The sequence below is a fragment of the Diaphorina citri genome, unplaced genomic scaffold (assembly GCF_000475195.1).
Source record: "Diaphorina citri unplaced genomic scaffold, Diaci psyllid genome assembly version 1.1 scaffold265, whole genome shotgun sequence".
Lineage (NCBI taxonomy): Eukaryota > Metazoa > Arthropoda > Insecta > Hemiptera > Psyllidae > Diaphorina > Diaphorina citri.
In genome coordinates, this window is record NW_007377702.1 from 168,716 (window position 1) to 190,536 (window position 21,821).

The 21,821-nt window shown below is 36.3% G+C and overlaps 1 protein-coding gene across 1 annotated transcript in view; it reads left to right on the forward strand.

Moving 5' to 3' along the window:
- The first annotated feature begins 226 nt into the window (after positions 1–226).
- The window catches only part of LOC103506845 (melanopsin-like), a 77,974-nt gene continuing 56,379 nt past the window's right edge, over positions 227–21,821 (forward strand). The window contains exons 1-2 of the mRNA XM_026821814.1: positions 227–265; positions 18,086–18,261. Coding sequence (XP_026677615.1) covers positions 227–265; positions 18,086–18,261 — 215 coding nt within the window. The remainder of the gene's footprint in view (positions 266–18,085; positions 18,262–21,821) is intronic.

Genomic DNA, 21,821 nt, shown 5'->3' on the forward strand with positions numbered 1-21,821 from the left:
GCTTTACAACTGTTTTGTGTACACTGCTCGAGTATCTAACGCGAGCCCTTGTATACAGGGTGTTTCAGAAAATTGTGGATGATAATGACTCTTCTATTGTGGGAGGGTCAACTTTTTTTTTTGTTTTTTAACAACCGGGGACGGAACTTTTCTTCTGAGTACCACGAAAGCTTCGGGCCAGGACGGATCGATCGATTCGGCTGGTGGACCCCAGAACTTTGACTTAATGTTGGAGATGGACAATGATACTATCGAGGAGTCCGTGGTAAGATCTTGCAAAAAAAAAACTTACCTAACATAGGTAACTTTTTCTTATTATTTTTAATTTCAATTTGCTCTTTAATGCGATTAAAATACAACCCTATTTAAAAATTTCCAATGCTATTTTTATCATCATTATTATTATTATTATTTTTTTTTATTGAAGTAGGTTGGGTATTTGTTTCTCAAAACAATGTTCAGCCTATTTCTCAGCTTTGTTTTCAAGTTGCCAAAATGGAAGTTTTTACACAATTATTATTTTTTCACTGTCAACAATCAACTTCTGTGATTAGAAAGATAAAAACTAAACCGCATTACCGCACGCGTCAGGAGCAGAGCTGAATGAAACCAGGATCTCGGGATTGATTTTTTTCTCCAAAATGGAAGGAGAGAGAAAGTGAAGGGAGTGAGGGTGTATGAGAGAGAGAGGCTGCATTTCTATTTTTAGGAGAGAGTGATACTTTGGTTATTTTATTTTTATGTAATTAAAGCGTCGGTTCCCCCCTGTGAAATGGGTCATTGAACGTCCGGTTAAAAGCACAATTTTGAAGAACACCCTGTCTGTGTATGCACACACCCACCAGTATTTTTTTTCTCATCTAAATACCCGTATGTATGTTTCATACCCATTCTACCATTTACATCCAGGATCGTTTACACTCCGACCGGCTAACTCCAATAATGGGCCCCTACTCGAACTTTTTTTGACAAGAATTTGCATTTTTCTTTTAGAAAAACGAATCGGTTCTCTTTTGGAAACTGAAATAGCGCCTGTACTAAACCGTAGGGGGTCGAGTGGTTTGGAACACATCATACCTATGCCTTCAGGCACACTCCATTTGTCAAGGGTCTAGGTTTTCCTTGCCCTTGGGATCCCATTTACATCCAGGGTCGTTTACACTCCGACTGGCTAACTCCAATGATGGGCCCCTACTCGACCTTTTTTTTTTTTGACAAGAATTTGCATTTTTCTTTTAGGAAAACGAATCAGTTCTCTTTTGGAAACTGAAATAGCGCCTGTACTAAACCGTAGGGGTCGAGTGGTTTGGAACACATCATACCTATGCCTTCAGGCACACTCCATTTGTCAAGGGTCTAGGTTTTCCTTGCCCTTGGGATCAATTTAATTTGAAGAAACCGTAGGAAATCCAAGATGGGGCGCCATCAGAATCGGTTCCGTTTCTGAAAGTTTCCCGAATGGAAAATACCTACACTTTAGTCGTATTTTATTTTCATTTTAAAGGTGAGTGTTTCACTGCCGGTTTTATTTCGTAGCAATGAAACAACTGCTACCTTTTATTAAAAAAAAAAAAAAAAAATCCCCCCCCCCCCCCCCCCCCCTGGAAACCCCCGGCCCGGGGAAAAACGAGAATGGGAGTCCCACACGGGAAATAAAGGTAAATACGTATATCTACTCGTAACATGAGAGCTGAAATACAAGGACACATACCTAGATGTGTGTACCTAAATAGCTAGATGTATGTATGTACCTTAATGTGTGTATCTAAATTTACCAGAATGCTTGTGCGAATTTCTTGCAAATAAAATACTGAGGCACCTGTAAGGGTAGATACCTTTGATTATTTCATTGAGTAAGGTACACATAGAATCGAACCTACCTACGTTATTAAGGAGCGCGGTAGCGCTCCGCCCCGCCAAGTCAAGAAAGTTTTTCATATAGGTATTAGGTACTCCTATGTTTGAAGATTATCCAGGTTATTGACTTAAGTTCAAAATGACGGACTTCCACGAGTACAGACGGAAAAACATGGTTCTCTTGTAAAACAAGCTGGGCCCGTCCCTCCGGGAATTTTTTAGCCCGTAGTTTTGCACTATTATTATTACATACCTAACTAGGTACTAGGTACTACCTAATACCTACCCACCTACCTACCTAAGTTCTTCATTAGAGCCAGTTTATAAAGAACATGACTAATTGGAAATTTCATTTTACATAAATTTCCTAAATTCGTGCCAATAGGTACTACCTAGGTAAGTCTTTTATTATTATTATTATTTTTTTCAACCTACGTTTGTAATCCACTTACCTTTTTCTTTTGATATTTAAGATTGTTATAAAACCGTGCTTAACTCAGTCAAAGACAATAATACCTACTTATAACGAATATCTAAATGGGTAAGTAGAGCATTCAAATGAAAAAATAATGATAAAAAGAGAAGGATTTCAAAGGAGGAGAAAAATAAGAAGGCTCCTTAACCTTTTCTTTGCTCTCGTTTCGACTTGAGTAAATATTAATTAGAAATACTTAATTAAGAAAAGGTAAGAGTCGTCGAAATGTCAACCGGAGGTATTTATCTTGAGTTTGGCAACCGTGGAAAATGATTGATCCTAATCAAATTTTACTTGGCAACACTGGGAATACAAAAGTCCTTTTACGTTAGTACCCTCATTTTTTTCTAAGAATTTTATGGAAAAAGTTTTTTCTTCTCATTTTCTTATTAAGAGTCTTTATTGGCTGTAATTCAATGCAGGCACACAAGAAGGGATATTTGATTGTCATAACTTTCTCCTTTCACTTTGAGGTATACCTATGTAGTTTTTCATTTTATTTTAATCAGGACAACAGTAGTACTCTCATGAACATGATCTCTTGGTACAATTGAAAACATTTTCTAGGCTTCACTGAACCATTCGTTTTATTACTAGACTTAGCTCCTAACCTATGCCATGGTTGAAAATTAGCAACATGTGTACGAAGTACGAGGGGTTGCGAAGTGATAATGTACTAGTAGGTACCTATAGTGTTTTTACCTTATTACTAAAAACTATTTAAACACCCTATAACTGTTTTATTTATCCTTCCTTCATTTCTGATGCACCCTTTGTTTTCCTGTAATAATTATTATCTCTATTTTCCAGTGAAAGAACACTCTTCAACTTTCTCTCTTATAAATTTCAAACTTAATAGTTATGAACTCCTTTGTGGCCTTGGCTCCCGAAACTGTAATTTGAAATCGTCTGTGCTATACTCCTTTTACTACTTTCCTTGTTATAGGTAGATACATAGGATAGGGAAAGTAATGTATTTGTTCTTGGTTCCTGAAACTCCATTTTGGAAACTTCTGTGTTCCTACGAAATCCACAGCGGAGTCTTTTCAGCTCATGTCAACAAATATAAAATGCTCCCACTCTCCTGCTTTCTGTGCTCGTTTGTGTACTTTACAATCAAAATGCTCTTATATTTTTTTTCTGATCTTGTCATCTCTCTATCCCTCCTTCTCTTTCTCTCTCTCTCTCTACTGAAGGCACGTGGATTAAATAGGTACCTTATGTATCTCACGTGACATTGTGACACGTGTAGTGAAAAATTTAGCAGGCGCTAGGCAACTACATATACCTACCCAATACAGAAGAAATTGAAATTATGTATGCAGTAGTGAACATTAAATTTGTTCATGACTACTAATCCCCCTATCCTTACTCTTCCCCCTCTTTAATCTCCCTCTCCCTCACATTACAGCAGGAAGTTCTTAAAGTTCATAATACCTACATTAAAAAAAGTAAAAAAAGAAGAAACAAGTCACAGAAAGCTCTTAACATAAAAGAAGAATTGACATTTGCATCATTGATACTCTGTATGTAGCGTAGGTAGATATCTAATACATTGAGAAATAATTCCCAATTTTCTTTTGGTACATGATTGATATGTGGATGCTCTGAAAAGATATCAAATCTTTACTACCGGAAGGTACCTTATGTTATCCAAAAACATTGATAACATATCAAAGGCAGTAAGACACAGATTAGGTATCTTTATTTTACAAGATGGCTGCCGTACACTAGTGATTTCCATTATTCCATATTTTCGTGATACAGGCTACATGTGTTTGCCTGTAAATTAATAGAATATTATCCTACCCACCTTATTAAATTTATCCTCTACCAGAATGAGACTGAAAAGTCCCTCTAATGTCTAATCCCACAGTTTAAACAAGGTCTTAAATGTATATTTCATAGGTAAATAATTAGACACGCATCTGCCAAAGTTACGAGTATATTACCAAAGGATCTAATTAGGGAGACCATCTTTCTATGCTTTAGCTTATCAATGCAATACCTTCTTATTCATCAAAATTCCCTTTCATCTCAGATTCTCAGAATAGGTACTTTGGGAGTGCTCTTATGTAGGCACGCGGGTTCCCAAATTGTATACGTACGCTCTTGAAATTTACAATCCACTACTTGAAAACCTAAACCTCAGCCGGTGTATAGCACAAAGCTTTCGCCGAAAATGTTGAAATTTGGCCACCTGTGGAGATAGTATCTACCTTTTTTCAATACACTTCTTGTGTCTTACACATGAATGTGTGCTGTCCGGGTTATTTGACTTTATGAGATCCGTAGATTAGCATAAGCTTAACTACACCCAAGACTAATCCTCAGGAAAAGAGATATATGGGCCCAAACTAGCCATGTAGACAGTGGATTCCTCTGATTATCTTCATCTAAAATAATAATAGGTAGAAAGTAAAAATTACATTTCAGGAAAGCAGAGTCGTTTGTGAAAACCTGAAAAAATACCCTAATTATGTTTGTGACAAGGAATTGTAAACATCATCAGCAGCAAGATAGTCTCTAGTTAATACATATACGGAAGAAAATTGGATTATAAGGATTGCTAATGTATCTAAGTTGATAAATAAATATGTAAAGAAAATTGGTTTTAAAAGGTTTCCTAATGTATGCATTTTTTACTTTCCTTATCCTATAGGAAGGAAAGTAATGTAATCAGGTCAAATTTTCGATGGTCAGTTTTTAGTGCCAAAACACGTTTAGAGGTGACTAGAGCCTAAATCCAAAGTTTCAGCCATTGGTCCGTGTGTGTGTCTGTCTGTCTGTAAACAAAATATCTCGAGAACGGTAAGAGCTAGAGACTTGAAATTTGGTATGTAGCTGTCAAATGTGACAAGGATGCGACACGAAACTTTTGGTTAAGACCGGTGCAACGGTTGGCAGCATTTTACCGCTTTTTGGCGGTTTTCGGTGCAATTTAACAATATCTCGGGAACGGTATAAGCTAGAAATTTGGTATGTAGTTCATAAATGTGACAAGGATGCAACACAAAACGTTTGGTGAAAATAGGTGCTGCGGTTGGCGGTATTTTGACCGCTTTTTGGCGGGTTTCGACCGCTTTTTGGCGGTTTTCAGCTATATCGACTAAACGGTTAGAGATATTGTAAATGTTACAACAGAACACCCAAATAAGCACCATTCAATAGGATAAGGAAAGTCGTGTGATGTTCACACCAGATTTTTTGTATCTGCTATACACCGGGGTGATGGTCTCTAGCTCTAGCCATGTTAAATTGGCTGGCTCGTCCTGAACCGCAGTCAACCATCGTGAGGACTTGTGCTTGGTCTAAGAGAGAGATAGATAGAGAGAGAGAGAGAGAGAGAGAGAGAGAGAGAGAGAGAGAGAGAGAGAGAGAGAGAGAGAGAGAAGAGAAAGAGAGAAGTACGGCTAAACAGAAGAGAGGAAATATGAATGAGACTAGTGAGAGAAGATAGAACGGAAAAGAGAGAGAGAGAGAGAGAGAAAGAGAGATAGATAGAGAGAGAGAAAGAGAGAGAGAGATAGAGAGAAAGAGGAAAAGAGAAAGAATGTAAAAAGGTCTCATATACCTCAGTTCACCTGTATAATGTTGTCAGCGTGTGTTAAAATGTTGTTTGGGGGTCCCTTGAGTTTTGACATTTTTTTACAAAGTTCGTTTTCGTGCACGTTTATAGAAGCGCAACAAGTTTAGTGTTGTATCTAACCTTAGTCGTATTTTCCTTCCGCAATTTCCAGGATGGTGGGAAATGCGGAAATGATACAATGCCAGGCAATGTTCCATTTTCCCATTTTCCCCTACTATAATAAAAAAAAAAAAATATGAAAATTGCGAAAGGAGAATATAGGTACCAAATTTTGTTGTAACACCCCTCAGTATTTTTGTGGTTATTAGGGCAGGTAAAAGTTTATTTAGTAAAAAGCTTCCCCTATAAATAAATTGCAAATAAACCAACTACGCACCATAAGAAACGCTAGATCAAGAAAGTAAAAATCTGGAAACATTATAGCGCAAGATGTATTTTGCTACAGCAACAGCAACAGCAGCAATGTGAAGTAGGCAATTAGCTAATGGAGGAGTTGCAATTGGGAAAATATTATTTATAAAAGGTCGATTCCTACGTAAAAAGTTGTGAAAAATCCAAATATGAGGTCAAAACTCCAAAAAGGTAGCTTTAAAAGGTCGAAAATTCAATTGTTAATTGCCGTTCTAATGAAAAAGTTCAAAGAGTTGTGACGTCAGATTTCACGTCAAAATGCGCAAAAACGCTTGGGCACAAACAAACGAAGCGGGAGTCATGAATTATGACGTCATCGCCTACGGGAGTGTATGCCGTGACGTCAAAGTTCACGATTTACCGGTATTTTTTAAATCGATTTATCTCGGTATCTAGAAGTCATAGAAGAAAAAGAAAAATTCTGTTGGTCCTTGGTCCTCATTTTTCCTGCTCTATGGCTTTGAAACAACCCCCAAGTAAGCGCAACTAATCTATTAGATACTTACGAGTATTAGATCTAAAAAAATTGCACTTTTCTCATCTTAAATTCAACCAAACCCACCTTAAGTTGGGACGTGCTGGCTTGTAGGTACTAAATTCCTACTTAAACTTGAGAGAATATGATTACAAAAAAAAACAAGGAGTAATGTGGAAGTAAAGCGTAAATTCCGTAATAAAATTTAGGAAGGCTGAAAAGAGAAAATGGAAATTTTTCAAAAAACCCGACAAAGGTCGAAAGCGTGTGGCCCGCACATTATTATCATCTTTGTAGGCATTGTAGGCTGATAATAAACTTGATAATATTATCATGATAATAACAGTGTCTAATAATAGAATATTGAGCTCTTAAAGGAGAAGGACGGGGGGAAGTCAAGAGAAATAGAGAGAGCATGGTATATTACAATATCTCATGCTAATACATATGGAAATTGTTCACTAAGGCAGGAATGCTCGATGTTAAACAGTAAAATATCCGTTTGAAATACAGATAGACATGAACGATAGATGAGAAAAATACAAATCGACTTTTTGTGCTCGTTGAACTTGAAATTTCAACTGCGGAGATTAAAAAAAGGGACCGCTTGGAAAATGGAATTTTCCCATCACAAAAAGACAGTCATGCCTGCATGATCTAAATACAGATATTTACTTACTTAGGTACCTATCTAATGTACCTGTGTATTCTTCCAGTATGGTTTTTGCAGTTGGAACACCTGGCTATTTTTTATACTAACCTCATAATTTATTATGTTATGCTAACCTATTAGTTATGCTGAAATAAAAAACAATGGAGCAATTGCAAATGGGTAAAAATTATTAACAAATGGTCGATTTCTATATAAAAAAATTGTGAAAAATCCAAATATGAGGTCAAAACTCCGAAAAAATAACTGTAAAAGGTCGAAAATTCAATTTTCATCCTACGCTCTAATGAAAGAATTCAAAGAAGTGTGACGTCAGACTTCTGGCAGTTGCCTCGCTAGGTAGCGCCAGTATGCAAGCACGCTGGCGGAGGAACAGAAAGAAATGCGCAGAAACGTATGCGCACAAACACATTAATGTGCTGCCTGCGAGGGATCTTTGCTGCTTTGCTCGGAACATTTGATGTGACGTCATCGTGTACGGGAGCGTATGCCGTGACGTCAGAGTTAAAATTTACCGGTATTTTTTTAATTGATTTATCTCGGGATCTAGAAGTCGTAGAAGAAAAAGAAAGAATCCGTTGTTCCTCATTTTTCCTGCATTTTGACTTTGAAACATCACCCAAGTAAGCTCAACTGCTATTCGGAAGGAGAAGGTTTTTCACGGCATAAGAAGGCATAATAAAAGTAAATAAATTAAATTAAATAGCAGCTGATTCTTACAAGGTTTACAAGTTGACAAAAACTTCAAAGGTTTTTGTAACCCTGGACCTGTAGCTTCATAGGTATTCTGTGCATAACTGCACAATCCATGAAGTGATACCTATATTATGGGGACACCCTGTATACCTAGTTTTAATGTTATACAATTTTTCTTAGACGAATATTTCAATTTTATTTGCTTTCTTATTTTTTCCCTCTCTCTCTCTCTCTCTCTCTCTCTCTCTCTCTCTCTCTCTACCTTTTCTCCTTTCTTTGTTCCCCTCTCCTCCCCTGGCTATAAATATAAAATTGAATTAAGTCTACTTTTCACAAATGAAGAACACAAATTTGAATGAAAATTTTCAAGGCAAATTAAGACTCCTTTATTTTTCCTTTTCTGGAAAATTTATTCTCATGCCAGTTTGAACAAATACCAAGGACATACCGTGAGTTTATTTTTGAATTTGAGTTTTGAGTTAGGACTGCCTCTTCTTCTCGGAAATAATGTCACTACAATGAACGAACAAAGTGTGTCCCACGTGAAAAAGAAACATTGAATACATAAAAGTGACAGCCAATACCATCGAGAAGTCTGAAATTTCGTTCTTATTTTAACTTTAATAAGAATTAGATATTCCAATTTATTCTCATATAACTTTCATTTACCCACTTTTATTAGATCCCAGTCTGAGATTCTGAGAACGACTTTCAAAGCGGAATTAAATTCCAAAATGAGTTAAGCGCCAAACAAGAATTTTATGGAAAAAGTTTTTTCTTCTCATTTTCTTATTAAGAGTCTTTATTGGCTGTAATTCAATGCAGGCACACAAGAAGGGATATTTGATTGTCATAACTTTCTCCATTCACTTTGAGGTGTACCTATGTAGTTTTTCATTTTATTTTATTTTAATCAGGACAACAGTAGTACTCTCATGAACATGATCTCTTGGTACAATTGAAAACATTTTCTAGGCTTCACTGAACCATTCGTTTTATTACTAGACTTAGCTTCTAACCTATGCCATGGTTGAAAATTACCAACATGTGTAGGAGGTACGAGGGGTTGCGAAGTGATAATGTACTAGTATAGTGTTTTTACCTTATTACTAAAAACTATTTAAACACCCTATAACTGTTTTATTTATCCTTCCTTCATTCAAAGGAGAAGGACGGGGGAAGTCAAGAGAAATAGAGAGAGCATGGTATATTACAATATCTCATGCTAATACATATGGAAATTGTTCACCAAGGCAGGAATGCTCGATGTTAAACAGTAAAATATCCGTTTGAAATACAGATAGACATGAACGATAGATAAGAAAAATACAAATCGACTTTTTGTGCTCGTTGAACTTGAAATTTCAACTGCGAAGATAAAAAAAAGGGACCCCTTGGAAAATGGAATTTTCCCATCACAAAAAGACAGTCATGCCTGCATGATCTAAATACAGATATTTACTTACTTAGGTACCTATCTAAAAAAAAGGGACCGCTTGGAAAACGGAATTTTCCCATCACAAAAAGACAGTCATGCCTGCATGATCTAAATACAGATATTTACTTACTTAGGTACCTATCTAATATACCTGTGTATTCTTCCAGTATGGTTTTTGCAGTTGGAACACCTGGCTATTTTTTATACTAACCTCATAATTTATTACGTTATGCTAACCTATTAGTTATGCTGAAATAAAAAACAATAGAGCAGTTGCAAATGGGTAAAAATTATTAACAAATGGTTGATTTCTATGTAAAAAATTGTGAAAAATCCAAATATGAGGTCAAAAATTTTCATCCTAAGCTCTAATGAAAGAATTCAAAGAAGTGTGACGTCAGACTTCAGGCAGTTGCCTCGCTAGGTAGCGCCAGTATGCAAGCACGCTGGCGGAGGAACAGAAAGAAATGCGCAGAAACGTATGCGCACAAACACAGAAGGATTTCAAAGGAGGAGAAAAAATAATAAAAGGCTTCTTAACCTTTTCTTTGCTCTCGTTTCGACTTGAGTAAATATTAATTAGAAATACTTAATTAAGAAAAGGTAAGAGTCGTCGAAATGTCAACCGGAGGTATTTATCTTGAGTTTGGCAACCGTGGAAAATGATTGATCCTAATCAAATTTTACTTGGCAACACTGGGAATACAAAAGTCCTGAACTTACTATTTTCCCCCTCAATAGTCAATTCTAGATATTATTTGAAAATTTTGCAATTTTCTCAAAAGCTGATGGAATAAAGCTAATATACGAGTAGTTAAGTGTTTTCAATGAATTAAATAATCATTTTTCATTGATCCATTAATTTATATTTCTTTGATTGATAACAGGTACTTTTTTTTTTGACAATTTCTGAAGAAGAAAGAAGAAAATCTCAGAATAACCAAGTTTCTCAATCATCGAGGTTCGACTGTACTACATATACATATTAATACAGTCATACAGTGTTCAAGTACATACATACACCAAGGATTACATCATTGGCTATTGGGGTCTGCGAAATGCAATCAGCAAATCGGTTTGACTGCAGGGAGATTGGATTGACCTTGGCTTGGATCCCAATACAAGAACATAACTTTAGCCAGGCTATGAACTAACAAAAGAGGTGACGTCATTGTGTACGCAACGTCAGAGTTCAAGATTTACCGGTATTTTTTAATTGATTTATCTCGGGATCTAGAAGTCGTACCTAGACGAAAAAGAAAAAATCCCTTGTTCCTCATTTTTCCCGCTCTATGACTTTGGAACATCACCCAAGTAAGACTAATCTATTAGATACTTTTTTTATTTTTATTTTATAAGTTTCCATTTATTGGTTTTTCAGAACAAATCTCTCATCAAAATAAATTACAAGTTGTAAATAAATAATAATACAAGTTGATAAAAACTTCAAAGGTTCATGTAGCTTCATAGGTATTCTGTGCACAACTGCACAATCCATGAAGTGATACATATATTATGGGGACACCCTGTATAGTTTTAATGTTATACAATTTTTCTTAGACGAATATTTCAATTTTATTTGCTTTCTTATTTTTTCCCTCTCTCTCTATCCTTTCTCCTTTCTTTGTTCCTCTCTTTTCCCCTGGCTATAAATACAAAATTGAATTAAGTCTACTTTTCACAAATGAAGAACACAAATTTGAATGAAAATTTTCAAGGCAAATTAAGACTCCTTTATTTTTCCTTTTCTGGAAAATTTATTCTCATACCACTTTGAACAAATAGGTACCAAGGACATACCGTGAGTTTATTTTTTGAATTTGAGTTTTGAGTTAGGACTGCCTCTTCTTCTCGGAAATAATGTCACTACAATGAACATTAAACAAAGTGTGTCCCACGTGAAAAAGAAACATTGAATACATTTAAAAGTGACAGCCAATACCATCGAGAAGTCTGAGATTTCGTCCTTATTTTAACTTTAATAAGAATTAGATATTCCAATTTATTCTCATATAACTTTTATTTACCCACTTTTATTAGATCCCAGTCTGAGATTCTGAGAACGACTTTCAAAGCGGAATTAAATTCCAAAATGAGTTAAGCGCCAAACTTGCAGTACATGTATGCAGACACATGTATGCAGTAGTGAACATTAAATTTGTTCATGACTACTAATCCCCCTATCCTTACTCTTCCCCCTCTTTAATCTCCCTCTCCCTCATCCTGAGACCCCACCCACCCTTCCATCTGGGGTCCCATGAGCCCCTCTGTCGAATAAAACATAATGGGGCTTTAATTTGAAAATTTCCAGTTCAAAGTAAATTTGCATTAAATGAATCCCATGGATTGTGTGAATACTTTAGCGTCACAGTCACAAAATTACTATCGTGGGTGTTTATGAGCTTTCTATTTCAACAAAAAGAGTGAGTTGCAAGTTTTAACCTATTCGATTTTGCATTCAGTTCGTCTATTAAGGTAGAAACACGCTACCATCACGTCACGCGAACTCATGGGAAGTCAGAGCTCACGTGACGTGATTGTATTGTTGCTGCCCTAAATAAGATTACCTACAATATCATGGGAAAACTGAACTACATACATCTTTCTGACTCCCCATGAGTTCACGTGACGTGACGTGATGATAGTGTGTTTCTACTTTTAGCCTGTCTCCTCGATTAAACTCCATTCCATTCTATAAATAGCAACGAAATAGTCATTCTCTGGCTGTCAACCCTATTTTAATGCCCACCTCTGTGGCCCAGTTATCAAGATCACTGGCTCTCAACCCGCAGGTTCTAGGTTCAAATCCCAGCCTGGGCAGAAATTTTCCAACCATACTTTTTCGTTCTTGGATGGGCATGGATGTACAAGAATGTGCCTTGAAGTATAATGCGAAATCTGTGCCGAGGTACATAAAAAAAAAACTAATCCGATCGATCCAAAACTCGAAAGACCAAATCAATGTCCTTTACTTGTTTAACTATCCAATCAAACACACCCCGCTTTAAATTTTATTTCATCAAATTTGGACGTGCCATTCGAAAGTTATGGCGAAACAAACAATATGCAAAATGCTGTGAATTAAAACTCAGTTCTTTTGTTCATTGAATTATGAGTCCTTATATTTTACACTCCAGTGGTGTTAATCTGTTAATTAGTGGAACTTTTCTCATCCTGGTAGATTAAATAACGAGGCCCACTTCCTCTTTCATAATCCACCCATCCACTGCATTCCAAGCTTTCTCTTCTTTTCTGTTTTTCCCTCCTCCCACTTTTCTCCTAATCTTCTCCAAGTTATATTTTGTTTGGACGTCTTCTGCCAAGTGTAGTTCAGACAGTGTTTTTATCCCTTTACTGCTGAGTAAATAATACCCACACTGTCAGAGCAGTTGTCACCAAAACACTTTTACTTTGGAGCTCCTCTCTCATAATGTGCAATGATTTCACATGTGGTGTGTATGTATAATCTGTGTAGGTAGGTACCTACCTACCTATGTTTGTGGAGAAGGAAGAACTCATGAATAAGATTGTCATTATTTATTTTTCTCAGAACAGAAGACTTTCTCTCCCCTGGCCCTCTTATTATCTCACGGAGCAATTGCAAATGGGTAAAAATTATTAACAAATGGTCGATTTCTATATAAAAAAATTGTGAAAAATCCAAATATGAGGTCAAAACTCCGAAAAAATAACTGTAAAAGGTCGAAAATTCAATTTTCATCCTACGCTCTAATGAAAGAATTCAAAGAAGTGTGACGTCAGACTTCTGGCAGTTGCCTCGCTAGGTAGCGCCAGTATGCAAGCACGCTGGCGGAGGAACAGAAAGAAATGCGCAGAAACGTATGCGCACAAACACGAGAAGTCTAATTTTCCAATATTTTTGGTGTTTCGAAAATGTGCCTCTTTTTTTTTGTAATCTCCCAAGTATTAGAAATTAGATAGACAGATGAGATGACATGTAGGATTGTAGGTACATAGTAGGTATTAGGTAGGTACATAGTAGGTATCTTTTACCATAATTTATTAGGCTAAAAAGGTCGTTGGGCTTTAATTAAAGTAATGAATTACTGACAAGATACATACACAGGCCATGAAAAGTACTTACAGCAGTAAATCATGCAAGTCAGGAATATTAACACCGTGTTATTTGTTATTTGGCACCTCCACCATTTGAATTAGTGGAGATGTCTGAGCCCTCACAATGATGTGAGCGAAATATCTAATATTCTAATACCTTGTTTATCCTTTTGAGATAGGACTGGAACACAATGACATGTACAGTGGGGGATTAGAGAGGGGGAAAGAGTACTCGACATTATTTCAGAATTTGACCACAAAATAGGAGTAGCATACCTACTGCTGAGGAAAAAAAAAATCAAATCTATCTAGGTATCAAATCATTGAATCGTTAATCGGGGGAAAAAAATCTACCAATCTGCACTCAAACCAAAATCCAACAAAGTGCAAAAATTTTACAAACTGCACTCTTTTCTGGCTTTAAGTCTATTGCAACATTTGAAACTTAGTCACGGGACAAGAGGACAACTTAATAGGTACATACTCGTATTATGTATGACGTATGACACATGTACTTATGTATGCAGTAGTGAACATTAAATTTGTTCATGACTACTAATCCCCCTATCCTTACTCTTCCCCCTCTTTAATCTCCCTCTCCCTCATCCTGAGACCCCACCCACCCTTCCATCTGGGGTCCCATGAGCCCCTCTGTCGAATAAAACATAATGGGAAATTTTAAAATTAGATCTCTCTCTCTCCTCTCTCTTTCCTTTCTTCTGGAATTTGTGTTACTCGTTCAAGAATTACACAAAGTCTGACCGGGAATTCATCAAATTAGTCTAGGGTGATTTATTATAATGTTAATTTCTGACAAACTCCAGAGATGAGCAAAACGCTTGAAGCTTGTTTTGAACTGAAAATTGACCAAGTGACTTATGCTCTAACTATAAATCTTATACAGATAACATACATAATTACAATGCTGACTATTTTTTCGAAGTTTGGATACCTAGGTATTTATTAGGTAATTTATAAGTACATAATAATTATATTTTGTAGTTACTTACGTATACGTACGTACAACGTACAACCTATCTACCCAACTAACTATAATTAAGTAATTCTGGGAGGTGGTTTCTGAGAAGTGAAATAATAATTCCAACCTAATAATATTAGCATAAGCATCATTATTGTCCTAATCTTCTTTGTTCTTCGCAACTTTGTTCATTGACCCTAATGATAATCACGAACATAATATCATAATGTCCTAATACACATAAGGTAAAAATGATACAATTCTAGGTAGGGATTATTTGTATAGTGCTGAATTGCTGCAGGATGGTCGAATGAGATTAAATAATTTCTTCGTAATCAGTACAATACATAATTGTATATTTACATCACTTACCTAATCCTATATTTCTTAGGAAGCTACAAAGATTATTTTGGTCGAATTCTCAAACCATTGATGATAAATTTCCATAGAATCTTGTATACAATAGGTAGGTATAGATCGGTAGGTAGCTTCTGTTATATTCAGGTGGGTAGTGGGTTAGGTACGACGTACCTTCTGTTCTATGGGGGAATACATTAGTATCATTTGGGATTTGGGTCAAAAAGGAAGGGGTACCATTCGAAAGTTATGGCGAAACAAACAAAATGCAAAATGCTGTGAATTAAAACTCAAAACTCAGTTCCTTCGTTCATTGAATTATGAATTATGAGTCCTTATATTTTACACTCCAGTGGAGTTAATTAGTGGAACTTTTCTCATCCTGGTAGATTAAATAGCGAGGCCCAGCACTTCCTATTTCATAATTCACTCATCCACTGCATTCCAAGCTTTCTCTTCTTTTCTGTTTTTCTCTCCTTCCACTTTTCTCCTAATCTTCTCCAAGTTATATTTCGTTTGGACGTCTTCTGCCAAGTGTAGTTCAGACAGTGTTTTTATCCCTTTACTGCTCAGTAAATAATACCCACACTGTCAGAGCAGTTGTCACCAAAACACTTTTACTTTGGAGCTCCTCTCTCATAATGTGCAATAATTTCACATGTGGTGTGTATGTATAATCTGTGTAGGTAGGTACCTACCTACCTATGTTTGTGAAGAAGGAAGAACTCATGAATAAGATTGTCATTATTTATTTTTCTCAGAACAGAAGACTTTCTCTCCCCTGGCCCTCTTATTATCTCACATGTAGGTGACTTTTAGTGTGGGTAGAAGTCCAATTTTCCAATATTTTTGGTGTTTCGAAAATGTGCCTCTTTTTTTTTTGTAATCTCCCAAGTATTAGATAGACAGATGACAATATGTAGGTTTGTATGTACATAATTATAAGGTATTAGGTAGGTACATAGTAGGTATCTTTTACCATAATTTATTAGGCTAAAAAGGTTGTTGGGCTTTAATTAAAGTAATGAATTACTGACAAGATACATACACAGGCCATGAAAAGTACTTACCTACTGCAGTAAATCATGCAAGTCAGGAATATTAACATCGTGTTATTTGTTATTTGGCACCTCCACCATTTGAATTAGTGGAGATGTCTGAGCCCTCACAATGATGTGAGCGAAATATCTAATATTCTAAAATTCCATCTCTTCTCACATTCTCTTTATCTCCACCTCTCTCTTACTTTTGCATGATCTCTCTCTCCCTCTCTGCACAAATCCCTTCTTGTTGTTGCTCTTCTTCTCCTCCTCCTCTTTTTCTTCTTCTTGTTGTTCTTGTTCTTCTTCTCCTCCTTCTCCTCCTCCTTCTTCTTCTTCTTAGTCCACCTTTTATTATAAATTAGATTGAAGGGATTATGGAAGAAAACATGACCAAAAATGCTACGTCTGAATAAAATTTATCTTAATAAAATAACTTACTATATTCTCCCCTGAAAGACCTCTAGGGCCAGTCATAGGGGGGCTTATTGGGGGCCCATTTTGCCCTGGGCCCCTGGGCTCCGCAAGCTAAATATACCTCTTAGGTAGATAGTAGGTACATAATATTATTGTTTGTTAGATCTTGTTGTTTTTTTTACATATTTTTTTGAGAGAGAGAGAGAGAGAGAGAGAGAGAGAGAGAGAGAGAGAGAGACCTAAGCTCTAATGAAAGAATTCAAAGAAGTGTGACGTCAGACTTCAGGCAGTTGCCTCGCTAGGTAGCGCCAGTATGCAAGCACGCTGGCGGAGGAACAGAAAGAAATGCGCAGAAACGTATGCGCACAAACACATTAATGTGCTGCCTGCGAGGGAGCTTTGCTCGGAACATTTGATGTGACGTCATTGTGTACGCAACGTCAGAGTTCAAGATTTACCGGTATTTTTTAATTGATTTATCTCGGGATCTAGAAGTCGTACCTAGACGAAAAAGAAAAAATCCCTTGTTCCTCATTTTTCCCGCTCTATGACTTTGGAACATCACCCAAGTAAGACTAATCTATTAGATACTTTTTTTATTTTTATTTTATAAGTTTCCATTTATTGGTTTTTCAGAACAAATCTCTCATCAAAATAAATTACAAGTTGTAAATAAATAATAATACAAGTTGATAAAAACTTCAAAGGTTCATGTAGCTTCATAGGTATTCTGTGCACAACTGCACAATCCATGAAGTGATACATATATTATGGGGACACCCTGTATAGTTTTAATGTTATACAATTTTTCTTAGACGAATATTTCAATTTTATTTGCTTTCTTATTTTTTCCCTCTCTCTCTATCCTTTCTCCTTTCTTTGTTCCTCTCTTTTCCCCTGGCTATAAATACAAAATTGAATTAAGTCTACTTTTCACAAATGAAGAACACAAATTTGAATGAAAATTTTCAAGGCAAATTAAGACTCCTTTATTTTTCCTTTTCTGGAAAATTTATTCTCATGCCAGTTTGAACAAATACCAAGGACATACCGTGAGTTTATTTTTGAATTTGAGTTTTGAGTTAGGACTGCCTCTTCTTCTCGGAAATAATGTCACTACAATGAACGAACAAAGTGTGTCCCACGTGAAAAAGAAACATTGAATACATAAAAGTGACAGCCAATACCATCGAGAAGTCTGAAATTTCGTTCTTATTTTAACTTTAATAAGAATTAGATATTCCAATTTATTCTCATATAACTTTCATTTACCCACTTTTATTAGATCCCAGTCTGAGATTCTGAGAACGACTTTCAAAGCGGAATTAAATTCCAAAATGAGTTAAGCGCCAAAATGCAAATGTGTCATTAGAAGGAAAAAATATTCATTTTATTTTACATACATCATTATGTAAAATACCATTTTTGAGCTTCTGTTCGAATTGAAATCCTTATTTTAAATTTAAATCGCTATTTTAATACCTCTAAATGTATCCCCCATACTACTTCTTGGCTCTTATTAAAAATAAAAAAAAAACTAATTTACCTTATAAATGAAACCAATTAAGTGCCAATAACTCATGAACATATTTAAGGCTACCTAGAACTGTTTTCTCTGTTTTCTGGTCTCATTTCAGGATTACTGTTCGCTCAACTCAAGTTTCTGGGGCAAGTTCGGACCCACTTCCAAAGAGGTTCATTTCGTGTATGGTACATTTCTCATGATCATAGGCGTGGCTGGTGTGGTGGGAAATTCTTTGGTCCTGTTTGTCTTCTCCAGGTAAGATTCAATGGTGGAACGTCCTTTGGTGTCCACACACCGTCGACCGACGGGGTCGACCATGTATGGACACATACACAGCTTAATATATTATTTATTGATCATGAGGACTCTCATAACATCCAAAGTTGCCTTTGTACCTGTTTGTAATGTTGTTCAGTTTATATAGGTAAGTTTTTTTCCTCTTTCCACAAGTTTATTTCCACTTTCCATAGCTTCAACAACGGGTGTCTTATCGTCCCGAAAAAAAAGAGAAAGAGAACAGGGTAGGAGGAACCGTTCCGAAAACGAACCTCATCTGTCTAGAATGAAGTTCACCTCGGGCGGGAATCGAACCTGCGTTTACTAGAAGTTCCTACTGAGTCTATTAACTATTTTATAACACCACTCTGTGAATTGTGTAACACAACATCCAATTGTACAGTCCTAACACAATTTGCTGAAAAATTGCAAGCCCTTGTTTTAACTTGGGCTTTTGTCTCTTGTTCGATTGAAAAAATATTGTACAAACTCGACCAGAAAGAGGAGGTGGGGAAAAGGACGACGATAGAAGGGGAACGAGTGGACGAGGAAGGATGGGCTGAAGACATATGGAAAAGAGACAGAGGGACGATAGGGGAGGGAGAAAATAGATGGGAGAAGAAGGAGATATATGGCAAAGAGGCATGCCAGGGAAGAGAGGAAAAGAGACTCATAGAATTCAGTTGTTGACATGAAAATGGCGGAAAAAATAAATCCCCTCACCCTCGCTTGCACTTCCTCCCCTGTTTTTTTTTTTCACACCAGTAACACATATCCTACAATCTGGTGGAATGTTCAGACATTTCAGTGGTGTGTCGGCAACTTCTACAACCTGTGGAGTGCTATTCTAAAACATACCTTTTAGTAGTGTAGAATAGGATAGGTTGAATAGGATATACCTTGTTTATCCTTTTGAAATAGGACTGGAACACAATGACATGTACAGTGGGGGATTAGAGAGGGGGAAAGAGTATTCGACATTATTTCAGAATTTGACCACAAAATAGGAGTACCTAGCATACCTACTGCTGAGGAAAAAAAAAAAAAAATCAAATCTATCTAGGTAATCAAATCATATCTTGTATACAATAGGTAGGTATAGATCGGTAGGTAGCTTCTGTTATATTCAGGTGGGTAGTGGGTTAGGTACGACGTACCTTCTGTTCTATGGGGGAATACATTAGTATCATTTGGGATTTGGGTCAAAAAGGAAGGGGTAATTTTTCCACGGAAATTTCTACTTCGCAGTTCGAAACAAACTCTTGTATACAATAGGTAGGTATAGATGGGTAGGTAGCTTCTGTTATATTCAGGTGGGTAGTGGGTTAGGTACGACGTACCTTCTGTTCTATGAGGGAATACATTAGTATCATTTGGGATTTGGGTCAAAAAGGAAGGGGTAATTTTTCCACGGAAATTTCTACTTCGCAGTTCGAAACAAACCCGCACTTCTAAATATAACTCGAAAATCTAATTGACCTATTAAACCAATGGTAAAAAATACATTTCCATGTTCATCACACCCAGCTTGTTAACTTGTGAATTTATCATGATGAGGGCTTGAGGTTTTTTTTTCACATGGCTTGTTATAGCTTGTAACTTCATTAAATTAAAGTTTTATTTTCCATTCCACGAGGGGTGGGAGCATTCATATTTCATATTCGATTGTAAAATTCAGTTTGTCATAAAAAATTTTTCATAATTATATCTACCTACATATACGAGTAGTTAGGTATGGAGTAGCTATTATTTTTCAACGCGGCTGGGGATGAAGGGTGTTAATGTTAACACGTTTTGATTTTGACAGCACACGCCTAAAGATATTCATAATTATATCTACCTACATATAGGTAGCTATTATTTTTCGTATGGAGTAGCTATTATTTTTCAACGCGGCTGGGGATGAAGGGTGTTAATGTTAACACGTTTTGATTTTGACAGCACACGCCTAAAGCACAGCCTAAAAAAAAGAAAAAAAAAAAAATCAGCCTAAAAAACCCACAGAAAATAGCACGTTCATTGCACCAGTTCCTAATGGGATCACTGAAGTTAAGCAACGTTCAGCCTAAAAAACCCACAGAAAATAGCACGTTCATTGCACCAGTTCCTAATGGGATCACTGAAGTTAAGCAACGTTGTGCGTGGTCATTAAAATTTCGGTGGACGGATGCCGTGCTGATGGTAGTGATGGCAGTCTCGTGAGGATAATTGAGAACCTGGTTAAAATTCCAGTGGAAATGCGAGTCATCATAAAAATCAGACATTTATGAATGACCTTAGCAGTTATAGTCTGAGCCAGCCTAGTTAGCTTAGTTGGTAGTGGGTAGTGCGTCTTCCTTGTAAGCGCTAGGCCGCGGGTTCAATTCCCGCCCGGGGCGGATTTTATCCTGATGGGATAATGTTCGTTCTCGGAACGGCTGGCTTTCTCCTATCCTGTCTTCCTTCTCTTTCTCTCTTCGATTTCGGGACGATAAGACCATAGCAGTTACAGTTCCCTCTGTCAAACCTCTTAAAAAAAAAAAAAAGTTATAGTCTGTACTTCAGGGCTTTCTCTCCCATAAAAAAAGGAAAAAAAAAAAACACAATTTTAAATAAAAAGAAAATACAGAGGTTTTTGTGAAGGGTAAACTTAAGCAGCCGTAGATGGTTAACCTTTTTTTCCTTTTTCTTCCCCAGTACCAACCTTTTTTTAAAGTCTTTTCTTTTCACTAATCTCTGACAAGTGGCAAACTCCAAAATGTACAAATAAACACACATGCCATGAAAAAAAGAGAGTAGGTATAAATAAATCTCACAAATTTGTCCACCGACAAGGTTTTCTACTTATCTCTTTACTCTTTTTCTTTTCTCTCCTCCATCTTTCTACCTCCCTCTACCCATCTATCCTTCCTTAACTTCCTCACTACTTTCTTCTTTTTCACACTCTGTTTTCTCACTTTTTTACTTTCTCTATTACTACAGTATAGCGAGCTATACTAGTAATGAAAGTATTGCAATCGGTCCAAATTTGCAAAATCGGGAAATGGTTGAAAATATCCGTTTTAAGATCCCGATGTCAAAAAAGTTATTTTTAGCCCATTTTAAACGATCAACATTTTAAACGATCCCTCATTTCACGGGGAGTATTTTGAGATAGAAAATTTTCGACCAAAAATCGGCCGCCTTATAGGCGGCTTGGGACTTGGAAAAATTTTCACTTTTTTTTATTTTTCAAATACGTATTTCGCAAATGTAATAGAAAGTCGTGTGATGTTCACACCAGATTTTTCCTCGTTCTTTTCCCTTCTATTTATCTCCTCATTAGGTATCTCCTCTTTCTTTCTATCTCCAATTCTCCATTTACCTAGGTACCTATTCTTTCCTGAAAGAATAGCTAATAATTTCATTATCTTTTCTTCTTCTCAATATTTTATGGTGTGTCAATGGATACCTAATTTATTATATTCATTATACATTTTATTTTTATTTATTTAAAATTTCAATAGCAACGAAATAGCCTTTCTCTGGCTGTCAACCCTATTTTAATGCCCACCTCTGTG